Source organism: Hemiscyllium ocellatum, chromosome 3, assembly GCF_020745735.1.
Source record: "Hemiscyllium ocellatum isolate sHemOce1 chromosome 3, sHemOce1.pat.X.cur, whole genome shotgun sequence".
In the NCBI taxonomy this organism is placed as follows: domain Eukaryota; kingdom Metazoa; phylum Chordata; class Chondrichthyes; order Orectolobiformes; family Hemiscylliidae; genus Hemiscyllium; species Hemiscyllium ocellatum.
This window is the reverse complement of record NC_083403.1, coordinates 38,712,169-38,736,747: the sequence shown is the minus strand read 5'-3', so window position 1 is coordinate 38,736,747 and position 24,579 is coordinate 38,712,169. Positions and strand designations below refer to the sequence as shown.

The window sequence follows — 24,579 nt, the reverse complement described above, 5'->3', positions numbered from 1 at the left end:
ATCTGAACATAAAATGATGTCCTTGTCTGTAAAATATGGAAGCTTGTTGCTTAAAACAGTTTGGGGCAAATAGCTTATAATTTCCACTAATGAGGGAAATACTTACAGTACAAGTAAGGCATACATGCCTGATGTAATGCATAGATGTGTACATTTATAATGTAAATACAGATAAAATCTGGAGTTAGAACCCAAGCTTACACTGTAACTAAGCAGCGATCAACTTTTTAAATTCATTTTGATTTTCAGGAGATATCTTTTGATTCTCACCATCTTCATTTTCTTTCTTTTTTCCCTCAATTCTTTAGAAGCCTTTTCTTCATTCAATGCACTCTCACAGTCTCTTCCCCTATAATCCATTTGCAGGCATTCTTTTTCTTGGAACCTATCCTGCAGCCTCCTCCTTCCTCCACACCCCTCTTGCAGCCTCACTCTCGCCTTCCATGGTTTACCATTCAAGCCAAAGATCTCCAGGAGCTATGCCTTCTCCTGCTCTTGTCCCTCTGCTCCCAGACTTCAGTTCCCATCCTTGCCTCTCCTGGGGCAGCTCTTGGCCTGCAGATAGTGAACTATCAACGGCAAGCACATGATTGAACCAGCTTACGAGCAGAGAAGCAGGTCCTCACCCATTACACTTTAGGGATGGCTTTTCATTGATTGGTTGTCTCTCTGTTTAAATTGTCTGGTCTGATTTGAGGCCTCTTGGTCAGAATTGGCCACTGCCTGTGTATTTTCAAAATTGGAGCTAAGGAAAGAGAGGCTTCCTCGTCTCATTTTAGAATCATGGTATGATGAAACCTGAATTCTACAGTAAATGTTATACTAAGAACATAACCTTCTAATGGAACGGATGCTAACTTATATCAACTGCTTTACCACAGAATCACAGAATATTACAGGATCACAGAACAATTAAAACAACAGCGATTTAATAACTTCCAAGTTTCGGATTGGTTCTCAGCCATAACCTAAATGAGTGGTGAAACAGACTTGAGGAGCTGAATGACTTATGTCTAATACCTTATCAATATTCCCAAAAAGAAAAGCATTTGGCACAATGGTCTTTTCTGTTTTGCATTAAAGACACATTCAACGTAATGTGTGTGATATTCAATTCTGTAACTGCATCATTTGTTCCTGATATTAATGTGTCACATATTAGTCACCCCTATTTTTGAATATTCCTTTCAACATAATGTCAAAACATGCTTTTTTAAAAAAAAACAAATTCAGATTTTCTTCCGGACAGTCACATGAAATGGATTTCAAACGTGAAGTGACTATAATACAACATTTTTATCACAACCTGTAGTATTATATAAAATGACTGATTCTGCATTGGAGCTAACTGCTAATTAGATTAGATTAGATTTTCTACAGTGTGGAAACAGGCCCTTCAGCCCAACAAGTCCACACTGACCCTCCGAAGAGTAACCCTCTAAGCATATTGAAATGTGTGTATCTTAAAATAGTGGCTTCAGTCAAACCGATCCAAAAGAAGATGAGTGTGTCTGTCAGAGCATCATTGCAAAATTTCTTCAGACAGTTGACCTCAGGCAACCATCTTCATCTGATTAATTAATTAACTTCCCTTCATCATAAGGCAACAATTTCAGAGTGCTCAACTCTATTCTCAAGCATTTAAAAATGCAACAGCAGAAGCATCTCATGACACCTTACAGTAGAGATGACATCCAGACCTGGAGTGATAACTGATGTAGCACTATCATGAAATAACCGCAAACAAATGAACAACCTGATCAAGAGAAAACCTAGACATTACCCTTAACCTTCAATAGCACCACTGCCATGAAGTCTCCAACCATTAATATTTTGGGGGTCACCAATGAATACAACAATGTAAGTTATCAAGAGCAGGGCTGAGTGCTCGTCAATGGGGCACTGCTTTTGATCAATAACAGTTTTACTCTCATTTACAAAGTTCAAACCACAGTGTAATGAAATGCTCACCTTCACCTGGACAGAAAAAGTTGTAATTTCATCCAAGCAGCGTGTCAGGGTTTGGAATAGAGCAATTGCGTCCCTGCCATACAATTTGCATGCATGTAATTTGCTTTGTGTTGTCCTGTTGATGTGCTATATGTTTTATCTATAGGGTAAACTGCAGCAATTTGCTAAGGTTTCTTTGACAACACCTTTCTTGTCTACAGCCCTCAATGGACAACGTAGCAATGTTGTGAGTCTGCCGCTATCTCTAAATTTCTTTCCCAGTTTAACACTTTTACAACTGGACATGTGGAGCCATTGTTTCAATTTTAACATTAACAGAGAGACAGAATTGTTATGGTATAGGAGGAAGTAATCCAGCCCATTGTGTCTGCAAAGGCTCAGTGTGCAGTTTGACTTAGTGCAAACTCCTGTCTTTTCCCCATGAACCTGTACATTTTTTTTTACAACAGGAACAATAATTCCTATGCCCTCCTGAAGGCTTAATTGAACAGGCCTCCACCACACTTTCAAGCAACACTGTTGAGAAAGCAGGATCACTCCAAGCATTGAAGTGGCTAGGAAGAAAGCTGAAGAATAAAAGCAAATTACTGCGGATGCTGGAATCTGAAACCAAAAGAGAAAATGCGGAAAATCTCAGCAGGTCTGGCAGCATTTGTAAGGAGAGAAAAGAGCTGACGTTTCGAGTCTAACTGACCCTTACTTGCTCCTCATTCTCAGGGCAACAGGGGATGAATAATACATAATGAGAATGCCCGTGCTATCAAGAACAAATAGATTAAAATAGTGCTAACTTCTTTCTAATTTTTCAACAATAACATGGAGAGAGCATTCTGATATTGTACAATGGCAGGCCCACTCAGTATCACATTTTTTTACCAGCTTCTGCGATGGAATATAAAAGCTTCTTTCCTGTCAGGGGTTTAAGACTGTACCTGCACACGTGGTTAATGCTGTAACATGCTGCATGACGCCTGTAAAAAAAATCATTGAAGACTTATCTTTGACTTCATAAAGTGTCATTTGAACTCTCAAATTGAGTAATGCAATTAAAATCAGGTAATTTGGATATATAACACCCTCTCCTCTTGTAACATAATTTTATGATCCCCACAACAGCATCAGAGTTTAATTACATCAAGAACAAGCATTTTTCTTTGCAGTAAAAAGATAGTATTCATACTTCAATCAAAAATTAAAGTCCTTTTGCTGGCAAATTGCTTTACTAATGAGTTAAACATTTCATGGAGTAACTGTTACTGTTATGACAACTTTGAAAACTGAAAAACCTACTGAACGCTGAATATGCTCTGGCTGATAAAGCAAGCAACGACACTTCAACATAGCTTTGGTGCCATCTAGTGGTTTTCACTGCTATTTGTAGACTATCACTTTTAAAGGCTTAAGATTCTCAGAAGTTTATTTTGCAATTTGTGTTAATCCAAAAGTTCAGCAAAACAGCATCTTTCACAGCAAAACAAAATGATGGATTATCAAATATTTCAAAACTCCTTTGGTTAAGACCTGTAAATCCAGCTCAAACCATCTACTAATTTGGGATTTCCTGGTATGTAGTCACTAGGCTAAACATTACTGAAACTGTCCTGAAAACAATCAATGCTGGAGATCACTGTGGGTCAGACAGCGTCAATGGAGCGAGAGCAAGCTAACGTTTCGAGTCTGGATGTTTCTTCATTAGACCTGAAATGAAGTGTGCAGGGGACAGCTTTTATGCTATAGTGGGGAAAGTGGGTGTAGGGTGTTGGTGGAGAAAAGATGTTGATAGTTCCAACTGAATGATCACTTAATCTGAACGATCAAGAGCTTTTCTGCATCAACACCCTACACCCCCCACCCACCGTGAACCAAACTATAGCATAAATGCTGTCCCCACCAGACTTCACTTCAGCTCTGATGAAGAATCATCCAGATTTGAAATGTTAGCTTGAGCTCTCTCTATGGATGCCATCTAACCTGCTGTGATCTCCAACACTGGTGGTTTTCAGTACAGATTCCAGCATCTACAGTAATTTGTTCCTACATTACTGAAATATTCTCTCTATTTTGGAAGCATGATGCACAAACAGGTCTTCAGAGTTAACAACACTTGCAGAGGTTATTTGTTGTAATATGAACCTTGCCTTAAATTACATACCAATTATTACAATTTGTTTCAATAATTATCAAGACATTTTTCAGACCAGGGACTCAGGAAGTGAGAAACACTATTAAAAGCCACACAGAACAACATATCCTGTGTACACAATTAACAAATTAAAACAGTAAAATAAATTCAGTATCTAGAATATAATTTCAGAATAAGGGATTGTACATTTAAGACAGAAATGAGAATTAATTGCTTCCCTCAGAGGGTAGTGCATATGTGGTTTTGTGATGGGTCATTTTTGTGTTGAACCCCAAGAGATAAGAGAGATATTAAATAAATACTCACATCGGTTTTTACTGTGGAGAAAGACATGGAGGCTAGAGAACTTGGAGAAATACATATTGATGTTTTAAAAACAGTTCACATTACAGAAAAGGAGGTTTAGGAGGTCTTAAGAGAATATTCAGGACCTGATCTAATGTATCCCGGAATGCTGTGGAAAGTAAGGGAAGAATTTGTATGGCCCCTTGCAGAAATATTTGCATCATCTATAACTATCGGTGAGATGCCTGATGACTGGAGGGTAGCTAATGTTCTGCCTTTGTTTAAGAAAGGTTGTAAGGAGAAACCAGGAAACGAGAGACTTGTGAGTGACTTTGGTTGTGGGCAAGTTGTTGGAGGTGATTCTTAAAGATAGGATTTATAAGAATTTATCGAGGAAAAAATTGAGTAGGGGTAGTCAGCATGGTGTCTCAAACTTCCTTGAGTTTTTTTGAGGAGTTAGCAAAAAGATTGATGAGGGCAGAGCAGTAGATGTTCTTTACCTGGATTTTAGTAAAGTCTTTGACAAGGCTTCGCATGCGAGACTAATTAATAAAATTAGGTCCCATGGGATTCAGGATGACCTTGCTATTTGGACACATAATTGGCTTAAGGCAGGAGACAGAGATGGCAGTAGAAGGCTGCTTTTCAGACTGGAGGCCTCAGACTAGCGGTTTTGCACCGGGATCGATTCTGGGTCATCTTTTGTTTATCATTTATATCAATGATTTGGACAGGAATGTAGAAGGTATGGTTAGTAAGCTTGAGGATGACACCAAAATTGGTTGCATAATAGGCAGTGAAGAAGGTTTTCTAAGATTACAAAGGGATCTTGATCAAATGGGTCAACGGGCTGAAAAACAGCAGATGGAGTTCAATTTGAATAAATGCGAGATAACTAGGAGTAAATATACAGGGACAGGACCTATACAATTAATGGTAGAGCCTTCAATAGTGTTGTAAAATTTAGGGACCTAGGGATTCAGGAACATAATTCTTTTAAGTTTGCGTCACATATAGACAGGGCGGTTAAAAAGGCATTTAGCACACTCGCCCTCATTGCTCAGTCTTTTGAGTACAGACTTGGGAAGTCATGTTGAGGTTGTACAGGACATTGGTGAGGACTCTTCTGTCGTATTGTGTCCAGTTCTCGTTGACCTGTTATAGGAAGGATATTATTAAGCTAGAAAGGGTTCAGAATAGATTAACCAGGATGTTCCTGGTTATAGAATGCTTGAGTTATAAAGAAAGGCTGGGACTTCTCTCACTTGAGTGGAGGAGGTTGAGAGGTGACCTCACAGAGTTTTATAAAATCATGAGGGGCGTAGATAGGGTTAATGGTAGGTTTCTTCTCCCAAGGATGGGGATATCAAGAGTAGGAGGTATACTTTAAGGTGAGAGGACAGAGATTTAAAAAGGTATGAATGGGATACTCTTTAACTCAGGTTGACAGGAGTGAGAGCTGCATTATTCTGTTAAAGGCTCATTTTTCTCATTTAGACATGGATCCTGAGTTCAGCTCATGGTAGATATTGGATGAGTGGCAAAGAGCATATTGGACATTACACAGTGTTGGTGGGTGGTAACGGTTAGCAAACGTTTTTGAATCAAGTGTGGTCCACGTGTGGAATGAGCTTCCTAAGGAAGTGGTGGATGCAGGTTACAATTACAACATTTAAAAAACATTTGGATAAGTACATGAATAGGAAAGGTTTGGAGGGATATGGACCTGGAGCATGCAGGTGGGACTAGTTTAGTTTGAGATTAGGTTGAACATGGACTGGTTAGATCAAAGGGTCAGTTTCCGTGTTGTATGACTCCAGCAACATAACCAAGGTACAACTATTTCAGAAGCAGGACCTTGAGCACAGAGGAGAAGGAGAAACCCAGCTGATTGGCTGAAGCCAGGCCAGCTTTCCCTCAGCAGTGTCGGTACTGTCCAAGTCTCAGCAGTGAGTCTGAGACAGCTTTGCTTCAACCCTGATCCAATTTTTTGCTGTGATGTTAAACTAACTGATCAGTAAAGAAGTAGACTGCAGTAACAGTACAGACCGTAATCATCGATAACTGACATAAGGTTTCTTCTATTCCCTGCTCTTTAAACTTTAGAAAAACCAGTTGCAGATTTCAATCGAAGAGAAAACAAACCTCTCACTTCTGCCTTGATTGACAGGGATAGGCTAGAAAAAAAAAGTAGCATCTCGTTGTGCCATTTCAATGGAGCTGTTTATTGACATTTCCGCAAGGGATTTCATATGCCATCGTCAATGCATTAGTGTGTTTCAAAAGTTACAGTTATCTCAGTGGGGTTTCTGAACTGTTTGATGGACATCCTACATGTGACTATTGAATACAAAATTTGATTTTATAAGAATCTAACAAATTTCTTGAGATTTAAAAGTTTTGAATGACTTTTATGAATGGAAGACGTTTTAACTCAGGTTGGTAGGAGTGAGAGCTGCATTATTCTGTTAAAGGCTCATTTTTCTCATTTAGACATGGGCCCTGAGTAGAGCTCATGATAGATACTGGATGAATGGCAAAGAGGATATTGGACATCACACGGTGTTGGTGGGTGGTAACACTTACCAATAAATTGGAATGAAGACTATAAGTAGCCATGTGGGTTTGCTATCAGGGTTAGTAGGAGTGAAGGATAAAAATGAGAGAGCCTGGAACTTTCTAAAATAACTTGGCTTGACTTTCCAAGGTGGTAGAGGTCACAGGTTTAGAAGCAGCCTTGATGCGATGTTGCAGTGCAACTTGTGGATGTTATACATTGCCATCACTTTGAATTGGTGGTGGAGACTGAATGCTTAAGCAAGAGGATGTGGTGCAATGTTCTGAATGGTGTCAAATTTCTGGAGTGTTTTCGGAGACATACATTCAAGCAAGTAGTTTTCCAACGTGTTCCTGAGTTGTGCCTTGTAAACACTGGACAAGCTTTGGGGAATCAGGAGGCGTGTTGAGCATAATTCCCAGCCCTTGCCCTTGTATGTAAATAGCTGGTCCAGTTTGGTTCCTGGTCCATGATAACCCCCAGGTCATTGATAGTGGAGGGTTTAGCAAAGGAAATGCCACTAAATTTGAAGGGGAGTTGGTTAGATTGGAGATGAACATTGCCTGGTCCATATGGAAAGAAGATTACTTGTCACTTATTTGCTCAAGCCTGAAGTTATCCAGGTCATGCTGCTGGGAAAGCACAGCCAGTCAGGCAGTATCTGAGGAACAGGAGAATCGACGTTGTGGGCATAAGCCCTTCATCAGAATAAGGCTTGTGGGCACATGGCTGAGAGATAAATGGAAAGGGTGGGGGTGGGGGTGGAGGAGGAGGGGGGGGGGTTGTTGAGCATGGTGGGGGGAACGTACCTGAGAAAGCAAAAAGTGAATGAAGGTGAGGGAGAAAGTGATAGGTCGTGGTGGGAGTGGTAAGAGTGATAGACAGGTCAGGAGGATGGGGCCGAGTTGGAGGTTTGGGACTGGGATAATGTTTATATCTGTCAGCCAGAGCAAAAGACTGTCAGAGGCTCAATTCACTCTAGGAGCTGGCTCTGAGGGAGCTGGATCTGTGTCAAGGACTCTCCACATGTAAATAAAGAGTGACTTGGTGAGAAGATACTGGTCTCTATGGAGTTATTTCACTGGCAGCTCACAATAATATGGTCATTATTTCCTGAACTCAAATCCTCTCGGTGAAACAAAAACTATTTTCTTTTACTCAGATTTGTTCTAGTTCCTGACAATTGATTCCAATTTCAATTGTGGCTGAAACTGCCCAGGTTCACTCCATACCCAATAATTGCTTTTTCATTTTATTTAACATGAAGAACACATTCTCCCTTCTGACTGCTGAATGGTAGATGGTTACGTGCTCTGACAGTGACCCAGCCTGCTTGTCTTTGATGATACTAATAGAACTCTCCATGCCAGCGGATCTCTTGATTCAATTTCTGTGAAGAAATATATTTTTTAAAAAAACACAGAAACCCTGCAGTTATCAAAGCAATGAAAGGGGGCTTCCCTTAATATAATCCTCTGATAGACTGCTCCTAACAGTGTCTTTTATTTCAGAATTCCTTCAATGCGATTATCTGTACCTGTAAGTCAATGTCCCTAATAACACAATTGTCAACAACGGGAACACCTGCAGTTGGTATAAATGCCAGGTTGTTATCTCAAGTATACAAAGATATAAATTGTAAAATGAAAACAGAAAATGGTGGAAACAATGAGCTAGTTAGGCAGCTTTTGTCAAGAAACTTAATACAGTTAATGATTTTGGACTACATGAAACTTTGTCAGAATATGAGGTCATAAATGCAGAGCTTACAATTTTTAAAAATCCTTCCACTGGGAAGATCAACACTTGTCATTTATGTTTTATCATTCTCGAAGCTAGCAGCTTCTTGAACTACAGGGCATTTACTGACTATGTTACTGTGGATCTAGAGTCACATGTAACCCAGACTGAATAAAGACAGATTTTATTCCCTAAAAGACATTGTGAAACACTTGAGTTTTAATGAGATTTGATGATAATTTTATGGTCACTATTATTGAAAGTAATTTTCAATTTGATATTTTATTGATTAAGTTTAAACTGCACTTAGGCTGGGATTTGAAGCTGGGCCCACAGAGCATTACAACCAGTCTGAATTACTGGTCCAATGACAATACAGCCAGAGAATAGGGACAAACAGGAAAATTAAAAGATTTGGCAATCAATAAGGTGGATAACAAAAACAGAATTGACTGACAGTACTGTTACACAGATTGACATGACTGAGAAGTAGAAGATATATGAACCCAAAGGGTGTGAGAATGTTTACAAAGAAATAACAAAGAAGGGAAGTCTATGTTATTAAGGTCTACCAGAGAGGTGCCATTCACGGTAAAGAGGCCCACGACAGAAAAAAGTGACGTTACAATCAGTCTCCAAGCAGGAAAGGCTACCAGAAAACTCCTGAGGTGCTTAAAGGTCAGTGAGAATACCTTGGAAGCAGAGCAGTCTGGATGTGTAGGGGAGCAAGATATCTTACAAAGCCAAAGAAGACATGAGTTTCGGGCACCTATGTTAAGTCATAGTCAATGGAGTTAGCAGTTTGTTTGAAGAGCCTCAGGAAGAGAGATTACTTGAAGAAAACAACATCTCGTGAAAACATAGAAATTTGCCAAAAGGAAACCATGATAGCCAGGTCAGCTGAGTGAATATCTGTAGCGTGGAGATTATGTGATTCTTCACAGATATTTTGAGTGTCTTGTCAGGAAATCCTGGAATAAAAAGGGATGAATATTTCTTTATCTTTACAATGAGACCTTTCAATTTTTTTCTGAACTAGAGTATTATGGCTCATGTTTCTCCTTTGTGCAATAAACCTTTATGTTCTTTTGCTAGAAGTGTGTTGGCAGCTTCCCCTGAAATATGTTCAGTGACTGAGCTTCTGGTTAAAAAAAAATCCATCAAGCCAGGTTTCATTCTGGACTTGTTCAGTATTACCATAGGCTGGGATCATAAAGTGGGCACTCTTTATGGAATTAAAAATCCTCGAAGTAAAGATGGATCTGTGAATCTTTAAAAACATATATATCGAAGAACTGGGCAAAGACACATGAATATTGCTTTCTATACATATTACATAGGTTGGATTTTCAAAATGACATTTTCCCAACAGTAGAAAGTGTAACAATGAAATCTTTGACGGAAGCTAGACTGAGAGTTAGTGGAAATGTCAGACTTAGAAATAAAAGCAGGATGTCATCAGGTTGAGATGCTGACAGAGATCATAGTTTTAAAGAAGGGTAACTGGAATTTGACATGTCAGCAGTAGAATTCAGTATGATTCAGTTACAAATGAAAAAAAACACACATGGATGGAAGCAAACAAAAAACCATAAATGGAATGTATAGCGAGAGAGAGAGAGAGAGAGAGAGAGAGAGAGAGAGAGAGAAAGGAGAAATTGAAAGAAAGATAGAAAGAAGAAAGCTTAAAATGACAAGAGAAAAAAATAAAGTGAAATCAGAAGGAAAATGAAAAGAAAGTGGAACTTAAGTTTTAACACAAAAATAAAAAATGTGGATAATATCACTTGATTAGGGAAATGCTTAGAATAAAGGAAAAAAAACATAATAATTGAGAGGATGATTCAGATTCCACGGAGGGATTTGACTTAACAAAAAAAAATCTTAATTGAGTGCCTAAATTGACAGTGCATGGAGCTGAAAGATATTTTACCCCACTTGAAAAGATAGTTGTGAAGTTGAAGTAGTTAAAAGATGCTTTGATTTTAATGTTACAGTGTGTCCTGAAAGATACAATTATGCATGTGTACACCAGCCTAAACGAAAAGCAGCACGAAGACTAAGAAGTGGATGGCTTAGCTCTGTTTATTTCATATTCTTTCTATTTATTAGCATGCATTTAGCCCTCATTATAACTTGGTAGCACCACTACTAACCAAGAACACAAGACCATATTGGCTACAAAATCAGAAATTGCTTGAAAAACACAGCAGGCCCAGCAGCATTAATGGAGAGAATGCAGAGTTAACATTTCAGGTCCAGTGATCTTTGTTCAGAACTACTTCAGGATATAGCTTCTAGACTGGGTCTCCAGCAGGTGATGTGATGACCAAGAGGGGAAAGTCAATTGCACTCATTCTCACAAATCTACCTCTCATTGATGTGTCAATGCATGACAGTATTAATAGGAAAGATTACTTCACTCATCGCTGCTGCACAGTTCTTGTGGGGATGAAGTTTCATCTTCACATTGAGAATATTCTCTACTGTGTTGTGTGGGACTACCACTGTTAACTGGGACAGATTTCAAATAGATCTAGCAACTCAAAGCATTCCTGAGGCGCTGTGATCCACCATTTAAACGAGAATTCGACTTAATCAAATTCGACTACCCACAAGGCTCAGTATATTCCCCAATCTACTACTACTATCAAGTCAAGGGATCAACCACAGTTCAACAAAGAGTGCAGAAAGGCACACCATGGGTTGTATCAAACATACCTACATAATGAGATGCAAGCCTGGTGAAGCTGATGTATAGGACTATTTGCATGCCAAACAATGGAAACCGCACACAAGTCAGGGCTAAGTGATCCTAACCACCAAATCTAAGCTCTGCAGTCTTGCCATATCCAGTCAAGAAAGATTATGGATAGCTAAACAACTGACAGGAGGTGGAGATTCCATGCTTCACGCTCTATAAGGGGGAGGCCAGTAAATCAATAAAAGATAAGACTAAAGCTTTTGCACCTATCTTCAGCCAGAAGTCCCAAGAGAGTGATCCAAATTGGCCTCCTCTGGAGGTCTCCAAATCTAAGCTGGAGCCTTCAACCAATTCACTCCATGTGATGTGAAGAAATGGATGAAAATACTGGATATTACAAAGGCCATGAGCCCTGACAATAGTGTGGCAAAAGTACCGACAACTTGTGTTTTGGTATCGGCCTTGCACTGGCCAAGATGTTGCGGTACAGTGTCAACATTAGCATCAATCTGACAGTGTAGAAAATTGCTCAGGTATGGAGAGTCCATGAAAGGGGCACACATCTGCGGCACGGTGGCACAGTGGTTAGCACTGCTGCCTCACAGCGCCAGGGACCTGGGTTCAATTCCCGCCTCAGGCGACTGACTGTGTGGAGTTTGCACGTTCTCCCCGTGTCTGCGTGGGTTTCCTCCGGGTGCTCCGGTTTCCTCCCACAGTCCAAAGATGTGCGGGTCAGGTGAATTGGCCATGCTAAATTGCCCGTAGTGTTAGGTAAGGGGTATATGTAGGGGTATGGGTGGGTTGTCGCTTCGGCGGGTCGGTGTGGACTTGTTGGGCCGAAGGGCCTGTTTCCACACTGTAAGTAATCTAATCTAATCTAATCGAAATACCACCCTGTCTATTCACGATCATCAACAAAGTGATGGAACATTTCATCAACAGTGCTATCAAGTCGCATTTGAAGAGGAGTAACCCATTCACAAATGTTCAGTTTGGGCTCCACTAGAACCACTCAGCTCCTGTCCTCATTGATCCAGATATGGACAAAAGCACTGAATTCAAGAGGTGAGTTGAGAGTGACTGCTGTTAACATCAAGGCAACTTTCCACTAAGTATGACATCAAGGAGCCCTAACAAAACTGGAGTCAATGCGAATCAGGGGAAATCTCTCTTTTGGTTGCAGTCATACCCAACACAAAAGAAGATGGTTGTGATTGTTGGTGGCTAATCATTTTAACTCCAGGACATCTCTGTATGAGTACCTCTGGTGAGTGTCCTAGGCTTCACCAGTGACCATCCTTTTATCATAAGGTCAGCATTGAGATGTTCCTGATGATTGCCCAATGGACAGCATCTTTTGCAACTGCTCATATTGAAACAATTCATGCCCACACGCAGCTCTTGATGTGGACAACAGTCAGACCTGAACTGATTTGTGACAAGGAACATTTACACCACATGAATGCCAGGCAATGTCCACCTCCAACAAGAGAAAATCTGACCATTATCCCAAACATTCAATTACATTATTATCATTGAATCCCCCACTATTAACAGCCTGGCTGTTGTCACTGACCAGAAACTGAACTGGACAAGCCATTTAAATAATGTGGTTACAAAATTAGACCAGAAGTTGGGAATCCTACAATGAGTAACCCACATCCCGACTCCCCAAAGCCTGTCCACCATCTATAAGACACAAGCCAGCAGTGTGATGGAATACTCCCCAAGTGTCTAGATGGGTGCAGTTCCAACAACACCAAGGAAACTTCACACTATCCATGACAAAGAAGCCTGCTTGATTATTCAACATTCACGCCTTTCATTGCTAACTCATAATTGCACAGTGTGTAGAATCTGCAAAATGCACTATGGTAACGTACCAAGGCTCTTTTGACAGTATCTTCACACTTGTGGCCTCTACCAATTGGAAGACCAAAGTGGCAGATTTGAAAGCCATTTCTTGAAAGTTCCACTCCAAGTCACATAGAAGCCAGGTTGAACTATTTTGCTACTCCATCATGATTGCTGGATCAAATCCCGCCACTCCCTTCCTAAAAGTACTGCAGATATTCTAACTTCCTAAAGTTTTCAAGAAGGCAGTTTACCTTCCTTAGGGTAATCAAGGATGGGCAATAAATGCAGGCCCAGCCAGTGAGTGCCTACACCCCATGACCGAGTCAAACAAAAATCTGTTGCTGTTGATGGTCTATATTAGATTAGATTAGATTACTTATAGTGTGGATACAGGCCCTTTGGCCCAACAAGTCCACACCGACCCGCCGAAGCGCAACCCACCCATACCCCTACATTACCCCTTTACCTAACACTACGGGCACATCTTTGGACTGTGGGAGGAAACCGGAGCACCCGGAGGAAACCCACGCAGACACGGGGAGAACGTGCAAACTCCACACAGTCAGTCGCCTGAGTTGGGAATTGAACCCGGGTCTCAGGCGCTGTGAGGCAGCAGTGCTAACCACTGTACCACCGTGCCGCCCACAAATACTGAGGCCAATCTTCTAATTCCAGATTGAATAATCGAATTAATCTTCAATTAGTTGTTGTAATAGCTTTGAATGTTCCCAAAACATTTAACATGGGCATCTGCATTGCTCATTCAGTCTAATGTTACCACCACACCATCATTCCCATACTTCTATTATACAACATACATGCCTACTACCGCAGTCTCACTGAAGGAAGTTCTATATTTCAACAATTTATGGAAAATAAATCAAGTTGTGTTAAGATTTTCCTTAAACCGACTTCACAGGCAATTCCTTTTGAAAAATACTATCAGTTTAAGTAAATTTCTCTTACTGTGTGTTTTTTTCATACACTCACCGTCTCACGTTGTTAGTAATAGGGGTGGGATGGTAGTGGAGAGAGTAACAAGTTCTGATTTGAGGCTCAATAACTTTGTTTCATCTTTAAACTAATCTTCATAAAGCACTTCCAAATCCTCTTCATCCTTTTTTTAAATTTACAGGATGTGGGTATTGCTGTCTAGACAGTTAGGTTCAGCGGGCAGTTAAGAGTCCAATGTAGACCAGACTTAGTAAGTTTTCTTCACTAAAGGGCATTATTGATTCAAATGGATTTTTTCCAACAATTGACAACACCTTTAAGGTCATCATTTGATTTTAATTCCAGATTTTGTTATGCCATGGTGGGATTCAAACCCTGGGCTTTCAATTAGTAGTCCTTACTTGGTGTGGCCTACATATGAACCCAGGTGCACAGTAATGCAGTGGAGCAGCAATTGCGGTCTGATTGACCTAGCAGGCTGCTCAGACACTGAGTAAGAATAAAACTTGACATACTATCAGACATCCACTAAGGATGGAAAACAAATAGTCCATTCTAAGCTGATCCTGCAAAGCCTGCCTTTTTAAAATTGTCATCCTGTCCCAACTGCAGGACAGATCCAATAGAATTGGTAGCATGGCAGTACTTGGTCAGGACTGGGTTGGTCAGAAAGCCCTCAGCATTGACTCCAGACTCTACAAAGACTCCAGGCATCAGATCATGAATAGAACCCACCATCCTCCCTCATGTGATGAATCAGTACTTCTTCATGTTGAAAAGAACTTAATGGAGCAAAGGCATAAAATGTACACTTGTTGGGGAACTCAGTGTGCATCACCAAGACTAGCTCACTGCAACTTACTGAAGTAGCCAAATGAATAGCAGATTGGGCTTGTACCAAGAAGAAAGAGAATCAAAATGAGGACAAAAAAGTTACCCCAACTAACCTTGTCCAAGCTACCTGTTACATTTGTATCCATTAATGACAGAAGTAGGAATAACCACTGCACATTCGTTGTTGAGATAAAATCCAGTCTTCACACTTGGGTTACTCACCATCATGTTCAGTGGCACCATCAATATGTTAAAAATGATAGATCTAGAACAACTGAAACACTGTGAGCATCAGTGTCACAATCTATAAACTCTCAGCCAGACATATTCCTACTCTTCTCATCAAGCCCAAGGGACAAACCCTGGTTCACAAACAGAAACATGAAAGGAACATCAGTCCTACATAAAAATTAGTTTATCAAACTTATGTAGGTAAAACCTAGGAATAGAAACATGTTCTACAGTGGAAGTAGCATGCTACAGCCAGAGCTAATCAATCCCACAAGAAATGAATCAGATCAAAGCTCTGCAATCACGTCACATCTAAAAATGAATAGTAGTGGGAAATTAAACAATTAAGTGGGGTATGATATGTGTATTAGACAAGACTAAAACATTGAGACAGAAATGAAGAGTGGATATTCCATCTTGACCTTCTTCTGACGATCTCAGCATTACTGATTTTGAATAACATGATATGGATTTTAAGATATATGAAAATTCCTGGCATTTAAACCAGTTATAAGGACCCTTCAAAACAACTACATAAAAGCTGTCATAGCATGACTGCTAGGTTAAATTAATAGGAAAAGGGTTTTCAGAACAATGTTAAATAATTTGAAGAAAATGGGAATGATTTCAGTTGATAGATGGCATTGATCATGTAACTTATATCCACTAAGAAAGAGTATCCTTGACTGATATACTGCAAACTAGTATATTGGAACAAAAAACATGATTATGAATGAAAATCACAAAAAAAACATACATTTCTCAAAAGACAAAGATCTGCCAAGTTTCAAGGCTGTTACCTCTGCATTTAGATTGTCTGCCAAACGTGCGAGAAACTGGCTTTCAATTGGATTCTGCTGAGTCAGTAAAGTTAAGTAATGGTTCAGTTTATCATGAGAAGTGATGATTGTGCCTTCACCAAATTTGTCAAACTGTGGTCGTCCAGCTCTGCCAAAAATCTGCATCACATCTAAAATTCCGAGGTCAACAAAGGAGCCCCTCTTTGCATCATATATTTGAGTACCCTGTGAAAAAACCACACAAATAGCATGATAAATATCTACAATTAATATTGCTTCATTTCTATAAAATAATTTAGTTTTCAATCAGTACATCTTGAAAAAGATCAATGTTTGACATATAGTATTGTTTTATGGCTTAGAACATTCTTTGATTTTTGAGCTATGCTTGTTTCTATTTTATTCAATGACTTATATTGCACAGGCAGGGCTGAAGGCAACTGGCTGGGAGTTTACGGAGATCAATCGTGTGATATAAATTGTGTGGTCTATATATTTTTAATCATTTATTTTAAGTTTGGGTTGCATGTGTGTGGTTAATAATTAACTTGTAAGCACTGCTGTGGCCATGGTGATTTCTTTTTCCAACAGTCTGACAGAGCTACTTTGGTAGCACTGATGGATTTGTGTTTTCCTTGGGATGTTTAAAAAATAGCAAGCCATTTTACAACTTACCAGAACCATTCTACTTTAAGGTTTGGTAGAAATTTCCAGATTTTTTTTTAAAGCATGGTGGGAACACCATTGCTTGGAGGAAGAGACTATATTTAAAATTTTAATTTGTTTTGAGTGGTTCTGTGATTTCATTGGATAGAGATAGTTGGAAAGAGCAGTGCTGCTGGGGTTACCTTAGGGTAAAAAGGTAGTTCCAAACCGCAAATTATTGAGGTTAAATATTGATGAGGTTATTTTAAGCAGAATATGTTTATGTTCAGATATATGACAGCCCCAGGAAGAAGATACCAACATTTTCAATTTAGGAATTTATGCCTGTTACTTTATGTCTTTCAAAAGTGTTCGTAATTTATTTTCCTCATGCATCAGTACTGTAAAATGGAGTGTTTTTGGGAATTATACAAGGGTTTTTTAAAAATTTATAAAGGAGTACTTTGGGGTTAATGGGACTTATCCTTACTATCTGTTTAAAAATCTCTGAATTTGTAGTATAATTATATAGTATAGTTCATTCCAGTATATCCTCAGTTTTGGTTAATAAACTTCTGTTTTATTGTTAAAAGCAAATATGCAATCTTGTGTGCATTTATCTCAGTAAGAGACCACTTTGCTGAACTAAAACCGAACAAAACATAGCTGGGTTTCAGTCTGGGATCTGACTTGCCCTGCAAATACATCAGCTGGAATCATAATAACGTTGATGGGTGAATTATTATGATTGGATATTATATTGTCAACCAGGAATGTCTCAATGATAATTTCAACTTGTGCATTCATCTAGATTCGTAGCACCATCATTAGTACATTTTTTGAGTTAGATTCACTAAATCATACACCAGCACATTTTCCATTTCCCACTTCAATAAAAGGAGAAAAAAAATACAGAAAAACATTGCTTGAATCATAATTCAAGAAGTTAATTCATCAACAATATTTAAAATCTGATAATTCACATTTTTTTAATGGACAGTTTACACAACAGAGTGTTTACTGATGACTGTGGTTTGAAAGTATATGGAGCTTGTTGATTTATTTCCTGAATAGTTGAAATAGCAATTCTGTTTCTGTGCTAATGCTAGTCTTTTTTTCTGTGTGAAAAAGTTCTTTTGAATTCTGTGAAGGAAATTAATTTGAAGGATTAAAAAATTAAATAGTTTAACAGTTAAAAATTGTAAAGCTTCATTCAATAAAACAATATTGGAAAAGCTTCTTAAAAACAAAAGCTTGAACTAAGATTGCAAGTGTGAACTATTCACAAGTGTTATCCACCACCCCAAACTTTCTAATTTTGTACTCAACATGTTTTAAACATACTTAATCAGTGTCACATTCTGCTATGCAGTATAATGTACTTATAATCAAAGCTATGTGATGACGCACATTGGTACTATAAAATACCCCCTGGCTTTAGGATACCTGTGCGCTCTACAGTTTCCCATTAAATCTTTATTAAAAAAAACACTTTGAACAGCACATCCCCAGGTACTTCAGAGATGTAATTAAACAAAATGAATTGCCAAGCCAAAGAAAAAGCTATTAGGTAGGACGATCAAAAGTTTGGTTAAAAATGTGGCCTTAAAGATAAAAGAGTGGAAAGAAAGTAAGATTTAGAGAGAAAAGTTGAAAATGTGAAGTATAGACATTTGAAGTCATGATCATGAGTGGTATGGTGGTGGCATTGTGGTGGTGGAGGAGGTGGTGTAAAAACAAAGTGTCAAGGAAGCATTGTGTGTGAATCTAGATGAATGCACAAGTTGAAATCATCACTGAGACATTCCTGTTTGACATGATAATATCTAATCATTAGAATTCACCCATTAATGTTATTATGATCCCATTTGATGTATTTACAGGGCAAATCAGATCCCAGACTGAAAGCCAGCTACGTTTTTTTCTGTTTTAATTCCAGCAAAGTGGTCTCTTACTGAGATATATGCAAGCAAGGTTGCATATTTTAACAATAAAACAGAAGTTTATTAACCAAAAGAAATTAAAATATAATGGAATCAACTATGCTATACATTTATAATACAAATTCAGAGATTTTAAACAAATAAAGGGTGAAGCTACAGCAATAACTGCAGAGCTATTAAGAGAATTAAAGATAAAGATGACAATTTCAAATTGAAACCTTGAGTGAATGTAGGTCTTCAAAAACAGGAATAATAGATCAACATGACTTGCTTTGGCAATGGTTACGGGCAAGAGTTTTTATATAAACTGAATCTTACAGGTTTATAGGCCAGAGTAAAGAGCATAGTCAGTGTGGGACCTCAGCAGAATGAGACAAAGGCTGAAGTGAATTACTGACTGACTACAATTGGAAATTTGCTTCAGAGTGGAAATTTGGTGAAAAAAAAGCAGGCACAGGTGCTTTAACTTGGTTTTACTGTAAGCACTAAACTCTCCAGAGCAAGAGGATAAAAGGTGTGGATCAAGAGACTAACTTGCAGTGAGACCAGCAGCTGAGTAATGCCATAAACCGCAACATGTTGTGAGTACACAGAAAGAAAAGCTGACCAGTATGATTGGTGAATATTTTGAACTTAGAAACATAGAAAATAGGAGCTGGCAAAAGGAGGAGAGGGAATAAATACAACAAGTATCATTAGAGAAACAGTGCAAGGGGAACTGATGGGTCTAAAGACTGCTAAGTCCCCTAGACCTGACTGGATGCATCCTCGAAATTAAAGTCATAGAGTCATAGTGATATACAGACCCTTCGGTCCAACAGGTCCATGCCGACCAGATATCCTAGCCTAATCGAATCCCATTTGCCAGCACTTGGCCTATATTTCTCTAAACTCTTCCTATTCATCTCACCATCCGGATGCCTTTAAAATGTTGCAATTGTAGTTTGAGGTAGTACAGACATTTGGCTGGGTATAAGAATAGGAAGGGTTTAAGAGGGATATGGGTGAAGTGCTGGCAAATGGGACTAGATTAGGTTAGGATATCTGGTCGGCATGGACGAGTTGGACCAAAGGGTCTGTTTCCACGCTGTACTTCTGGATGACTCTATGAACTAGTAGTTATCTTCTAAAAATCCTTCCATTCTGGAAAAATGCCAGAGCAGTGGAAAACTGCCAATGTAACACCTTTCTTTAAAAAGAGGTGACAGAAACATGTAACTCTCAGTGAGTTAGCTTAATGCCTGTTGTTGGGAAAACATAAAGGTTATCATAAAGAATGTGCTAACATTGCATTTAGAAATGCACAATATGATCAAGAAAGGTCAACATAGCTTCATGAAGAGGAAATCATGCATGACCAATTTGCTAAATTTCTTTGAGGACATAACAAACAGCAATAGCTAAACGGGAAGTAATCAATTTGAATTTTTGAAAGGTATTCAATACGGGACCACATAATACGCTACATAGTTAGCTAAGAGCCCATGGTGTTGGAAGCAGTGTATTAACATGGATAGATGATTGGCTAAATGATAAAACACAGAGTTGGGACAAGAAGACGCATTTTCAGGAAGGCAATCTATAAACTAATGAAGTGTCACAGGAATCATCGCTGGGACCACAATTAATTACAATATATAGTAATGATTCAGATGAGAATAGTGAATGTATTATAGCCAAGTTTGCAGATGACACAGAAATAGGTGGGAAGGCAAGTGCTGAAGATAACACAAAGGGTGTGCAGAGGAATGTAGACAGGTTCAGCAACTGAGCAAGAACTTGGGCAGATGGAATATAATTTGGGCAAATGTGAGGGTGGGAGACTAGGGGAACTGAATATTATTTAAATGGAGAAAGCTATGGAATAGAGGTATTTGGGTTCCTTGAACCCATGAATCATGAAAAGCTACCATCTAAGTTCAGTAGGTGATCGGCAAGGAAAATTGAATGTTGTCCATTATTTCAAAGGGACTGGAGCATAAAAATAGGGAAGTTTTGCTAAAACTATATAAGGCACTAGTAAGACCACAGCTGGAATAATGTAAAGAGTTTTGGATCCTTTAAGAAAAGATACACTGCCACTGGAAGGCAGAGCAGAGAAGGCAGAGATTCAGCCAGTATGAAAGGTCTATCTCGTGAGGAGAGATTGAGCAGATTAGGTCTGTACTCATTGGAATATTAATGAATGAGACGTAACCTTATAGAAATGTACAAAATTCATGTTGAGGTGGAAAGGTTGCTACCCATTGTGGGAGAGTCTAGGTCTCGAGGACATATTCTCAGATAAGGGATCACATATTTAAGGCAGAAATGAAGAAGAATTTATTTTCTCAAAAATGTAGTGAATCTGTGGAATGCTTCAGAGTTCTATGCAGGGCTATTGAAGCTGGGTCATTAAGTGGTATTTGAAGCTGAGACATACAGCACTTTTTAATTCATTAAAGGAATAAAAGGTTATGGGAAAAACAGGGGAATGAAGTTGAGGAGTTTCAGATCAACCATGATCTCTTTGAATAGCAGATTACACTTGATGCACTGAATGGACCACTTCTGTTTCTCTGTCTTACGGTCTTGTATGAATAGCTGGCTCTGCAGGTGAGCTAATCATGCTAAGTGTCACAGTAGCAGATTGGCAAACATGACTGTTGTCATGGATGCAAGTGGGTAGACTTTGTCATGTCAATCATTGCAAGGAATTGATTACAAAAACAGAATTGAATGAAACTTCCTTTTAAACAAAATAGCCTCACTTATTTCAGCTTTCTCAAAATATGGCTGAAATATATTACATTAAATTGTGATAACTTGAATTTCAGGTGTCCTGCCCACAAATTTGCATTAATTGGAGCTTTGAGATCACCAAAGATGCCACTGTGTAACCTGATTTGCCTATATTGTCAATGTCAATATTGCAGTAACAGAATCAATGTGAAAACTGCATTCAGTAATACTGCAGCCATTCTTGGTGGTGGACATTGAAACATTTTACGCTCTTGCCACCCTCAGTCCCTCCTCCTTGTGTTGTTCAACATTGAGAGGTATTGATTACTCTCGATCTGTGTGCCAGTAGGACAGGACATATTTAAGGATGGTGACAGTGGACATTGCCTGTAAGGTATGATTCTGTGAGCATGACTGTCAGGCTGTCACTTGATGTCAGACTGTTCTCTAATTTGGCACCAGCCACCAGATATTAGTAAGAAGGACCTAGCAGAGTCCCCATGGCTGTGTTTGCTTTTGCTGTTTCTGGTGCCTAGTCAATGCCAGGTTGTCCTTCCAGTTCCCTTTTTTTGTCGAGACTTTATAGCAATTGTTACAACTGAGCGCCAGAGGACAGCTGAGATCAACCCCATTGCTGTACGTCTAACATGTAGGCCAGACCTGGTGAAGGTACGTCTGGACAGATGCATGAGTAGATGGGGAGCAGAGGGATACAGATGCTTAGGAATTGGGTGACAGGTTTAGACAGTAGATTTGGATTGACTCAGACTTGGAGAGCTGAAGGGCTTGTTCCTGGGCTATAAGTTTTCTTTGTTCTTCTTGGAGAGAGTCTGCCATTTTGTCAGCGCAGTCAAACATCATTCTCATTCTGCAGCGTACACTCCCAGAGTATCTCCACAGCCTTTGCGGATTCAGCCAGATAAACATGAGAGATAAAGGTATGGAAGATGGTAACAGAAGTCACAATCACCAACTGCTTCTGCCACAGCAGGCTCAAACAGGCCTAGGGTGCTCAAAAACCAAGAATGAGGAGCAGCAAGATGAGCCGATTAGCCCAATGACAAGGCTCATATTGTCAAAGGCCAGCTGTGAGATGCCAGCATGGAATATTCAGCAAGGACAATTGTGGAAACAAATCCTGGTTGACAATACTACACTCTGTATGATGGAGCTGCAAGATGAGGCAATTGTAGAGACAGAACACACTTTCATCTTGATGCCAAAAACCCCTATGAACCAGTGAATGCAGGTCTGTCCACACACTCGTACTTTAAGCAGAACATCCCGTCTGGCACTACTAAACATTTTATACCCTCGCTGATCATCAGCAAGAATTCTACGCTGAATAACAGAAATAACCCATTTAATTTAAGAATTTAAAATCAGAAATTTGTATTAGATTTCTTAATGACAATGCTTTAATATAACCAAATAGGAATTGGTTCTCAGTAACTTACCTTGATGACGACAGCATGTGCAGGAAGATTGACACCCCAGGCCAATGTAGCTGTGCACACCAATACTTTCATGTGTCCACGTGAAAAGCAGTTTTCAACCAAAGTCCGGTCCTGACGTAACATTCCAGCATGATGAATGCCAAACCCATCTGGAAACAATTCACGTAGCTGTTTGTTCCGGGATTTTTGAATCTGAGGAGTTGACAAAGAACAATTGGTTCAGTACTTCACCAGCTTTAGTCTTGAATGCAACTGAAATTTTAAATTGTTAAGTATTTCAAGAATCACAGTCAACTTCAAGCATTAACTCCATTTCTGTCTTCGCAAGTGCCGCCAGACTGCCAAGTATTTCTAGCACTTTGTTTCTCTTCAGATTCTCAGCAATAATTTGCTATTATTTTCATCATTTCAAGAGGCATATTATAAGGGGGAATGAAGTAAATAAGGAGGGACGTCTTGCTACACAGTGCATTGCTGAGACCACACCCAGCGTTTTTTGAATAGTTTTTTTGTATATTCGTTGGGAACCATTTAGAGAAAATTAAATAGTCTGCTTCTTCAGATAAAGGGACCACCTTCAGAAGGGAAGATTGTGCAACATGGACCTATATTCTCCAAAGCTTAGGAAGAATGAGAGGTGATACTATCAAAATATAAATAACTCTTCAGAGATGGGAGAAAATTCTTCTTTAAGAGGGTTTCTTTAAAATTCTGCTATGGGTTACGGACATCACTGGCAATTTCCCTTAACAAGCTGGGTGAGCCATGTTATTGAACTGTTCTAGGCCATCTGGTGCACAGTTCCATAAGGCAGTTCCATGATGTTGATGTAGTGACTAGTGAAGGAACAACAGTATCGTTCCAGTCAGGATGGTGTGTGGTTGAAGGGAAACTTTTATATGGTAGTGCTCCCATGCACCTGCTGCCTTTATCTTTCTAGGTGACAATGCTAACAGAGAGCTAGACAACATCATGGAGCTCATTATGCCTTCAGCACAATACAATAATTTCTGGTACTGCTAATACAACCTTTAATAACAGTTACAGAAGACCATTTTGACAGATTCAAAACAATCAGAGATTGTTTTACTTCTGTATTCTGTTTCCATGGGAATTGAGATGAACTAAATTAAAAGCTGTAACGCCTTCTCAGAATTTAGACTGCATTCACAAGGGGCTCCAAATTCATTATCTTGAGCTGAACTACCAATAATGCTAACATGTAACAAATCACAACACAACTGTTATAGTATGTGATTATATATTTAAACGAACATCTGCAAATGATGGAAAAGACAAATAAAAATACAGCTTTAATAAAGTGCAAAGTTCTAGCTTATTGATACTGACTGATCTACAGTCAGTTCTACGAGAACTCGAAAGTTCCGTTCTCTTGCAATACCATGTTATAAGAAAATCGTGTAATAGCAGCACCATTTAAACTAATATGGCCAGAATTGTGTTATAACCAATACACGCTTTAAAACTTTGCGTTTTAGAAACAGTGTCCCCAATTCGTCAATCGTGTTATAACAAATTTGCATTAACGAAACGCGCTATAGCAGAACGACCCGCATTTCATATTTCCATAAATGCAAGCATGTCACTGCACTTATAAATATTCCCCTCCAGTATATTAAAATGTCTTTTAATATAAACACAAGTGGTTATATTTCTGGCTAATGCTTATACCTTGGTTATTCTCACTTGAATTCTGGCTGTTCATTCACTGCAGCA

At 39.1% G+C, this 24,579-nt stretch overlaps 1 protein-coding gene across 5 annotated transcripts in view; it reads right to left on the bottom strand.

The window, feature by feature from the left end:
- Positions 1 to 24,579, bottom strand: part of ascc3 (activating signal cointegrator 1 complex subunit 3) — a 556,691-nt gene that overhangs the window by 229,930 nt on the left and 302,182 nt on the right. For all 5 annotated transcript variants that reach the window (XM_060849581.1, XM_060849604.1, XM_060849610.1 and 2 more), the window contains exons 15-16: positions 22,843 to 23,034; positions 16,077 to 16,301 (exon numbers count right to left, since the gene is read on the bottom strand). In XM_060849581.1, the coding sequence (XP_060705564.1) occupies positions 16,077 to 16,301; positions 22,843 to 23,034 (417 nt within the window). The remainder of the gene's footprint in view (positions 1 to 16,076; positions 16,302 to 22,842; positions 23,035 to 24,579) is intronic.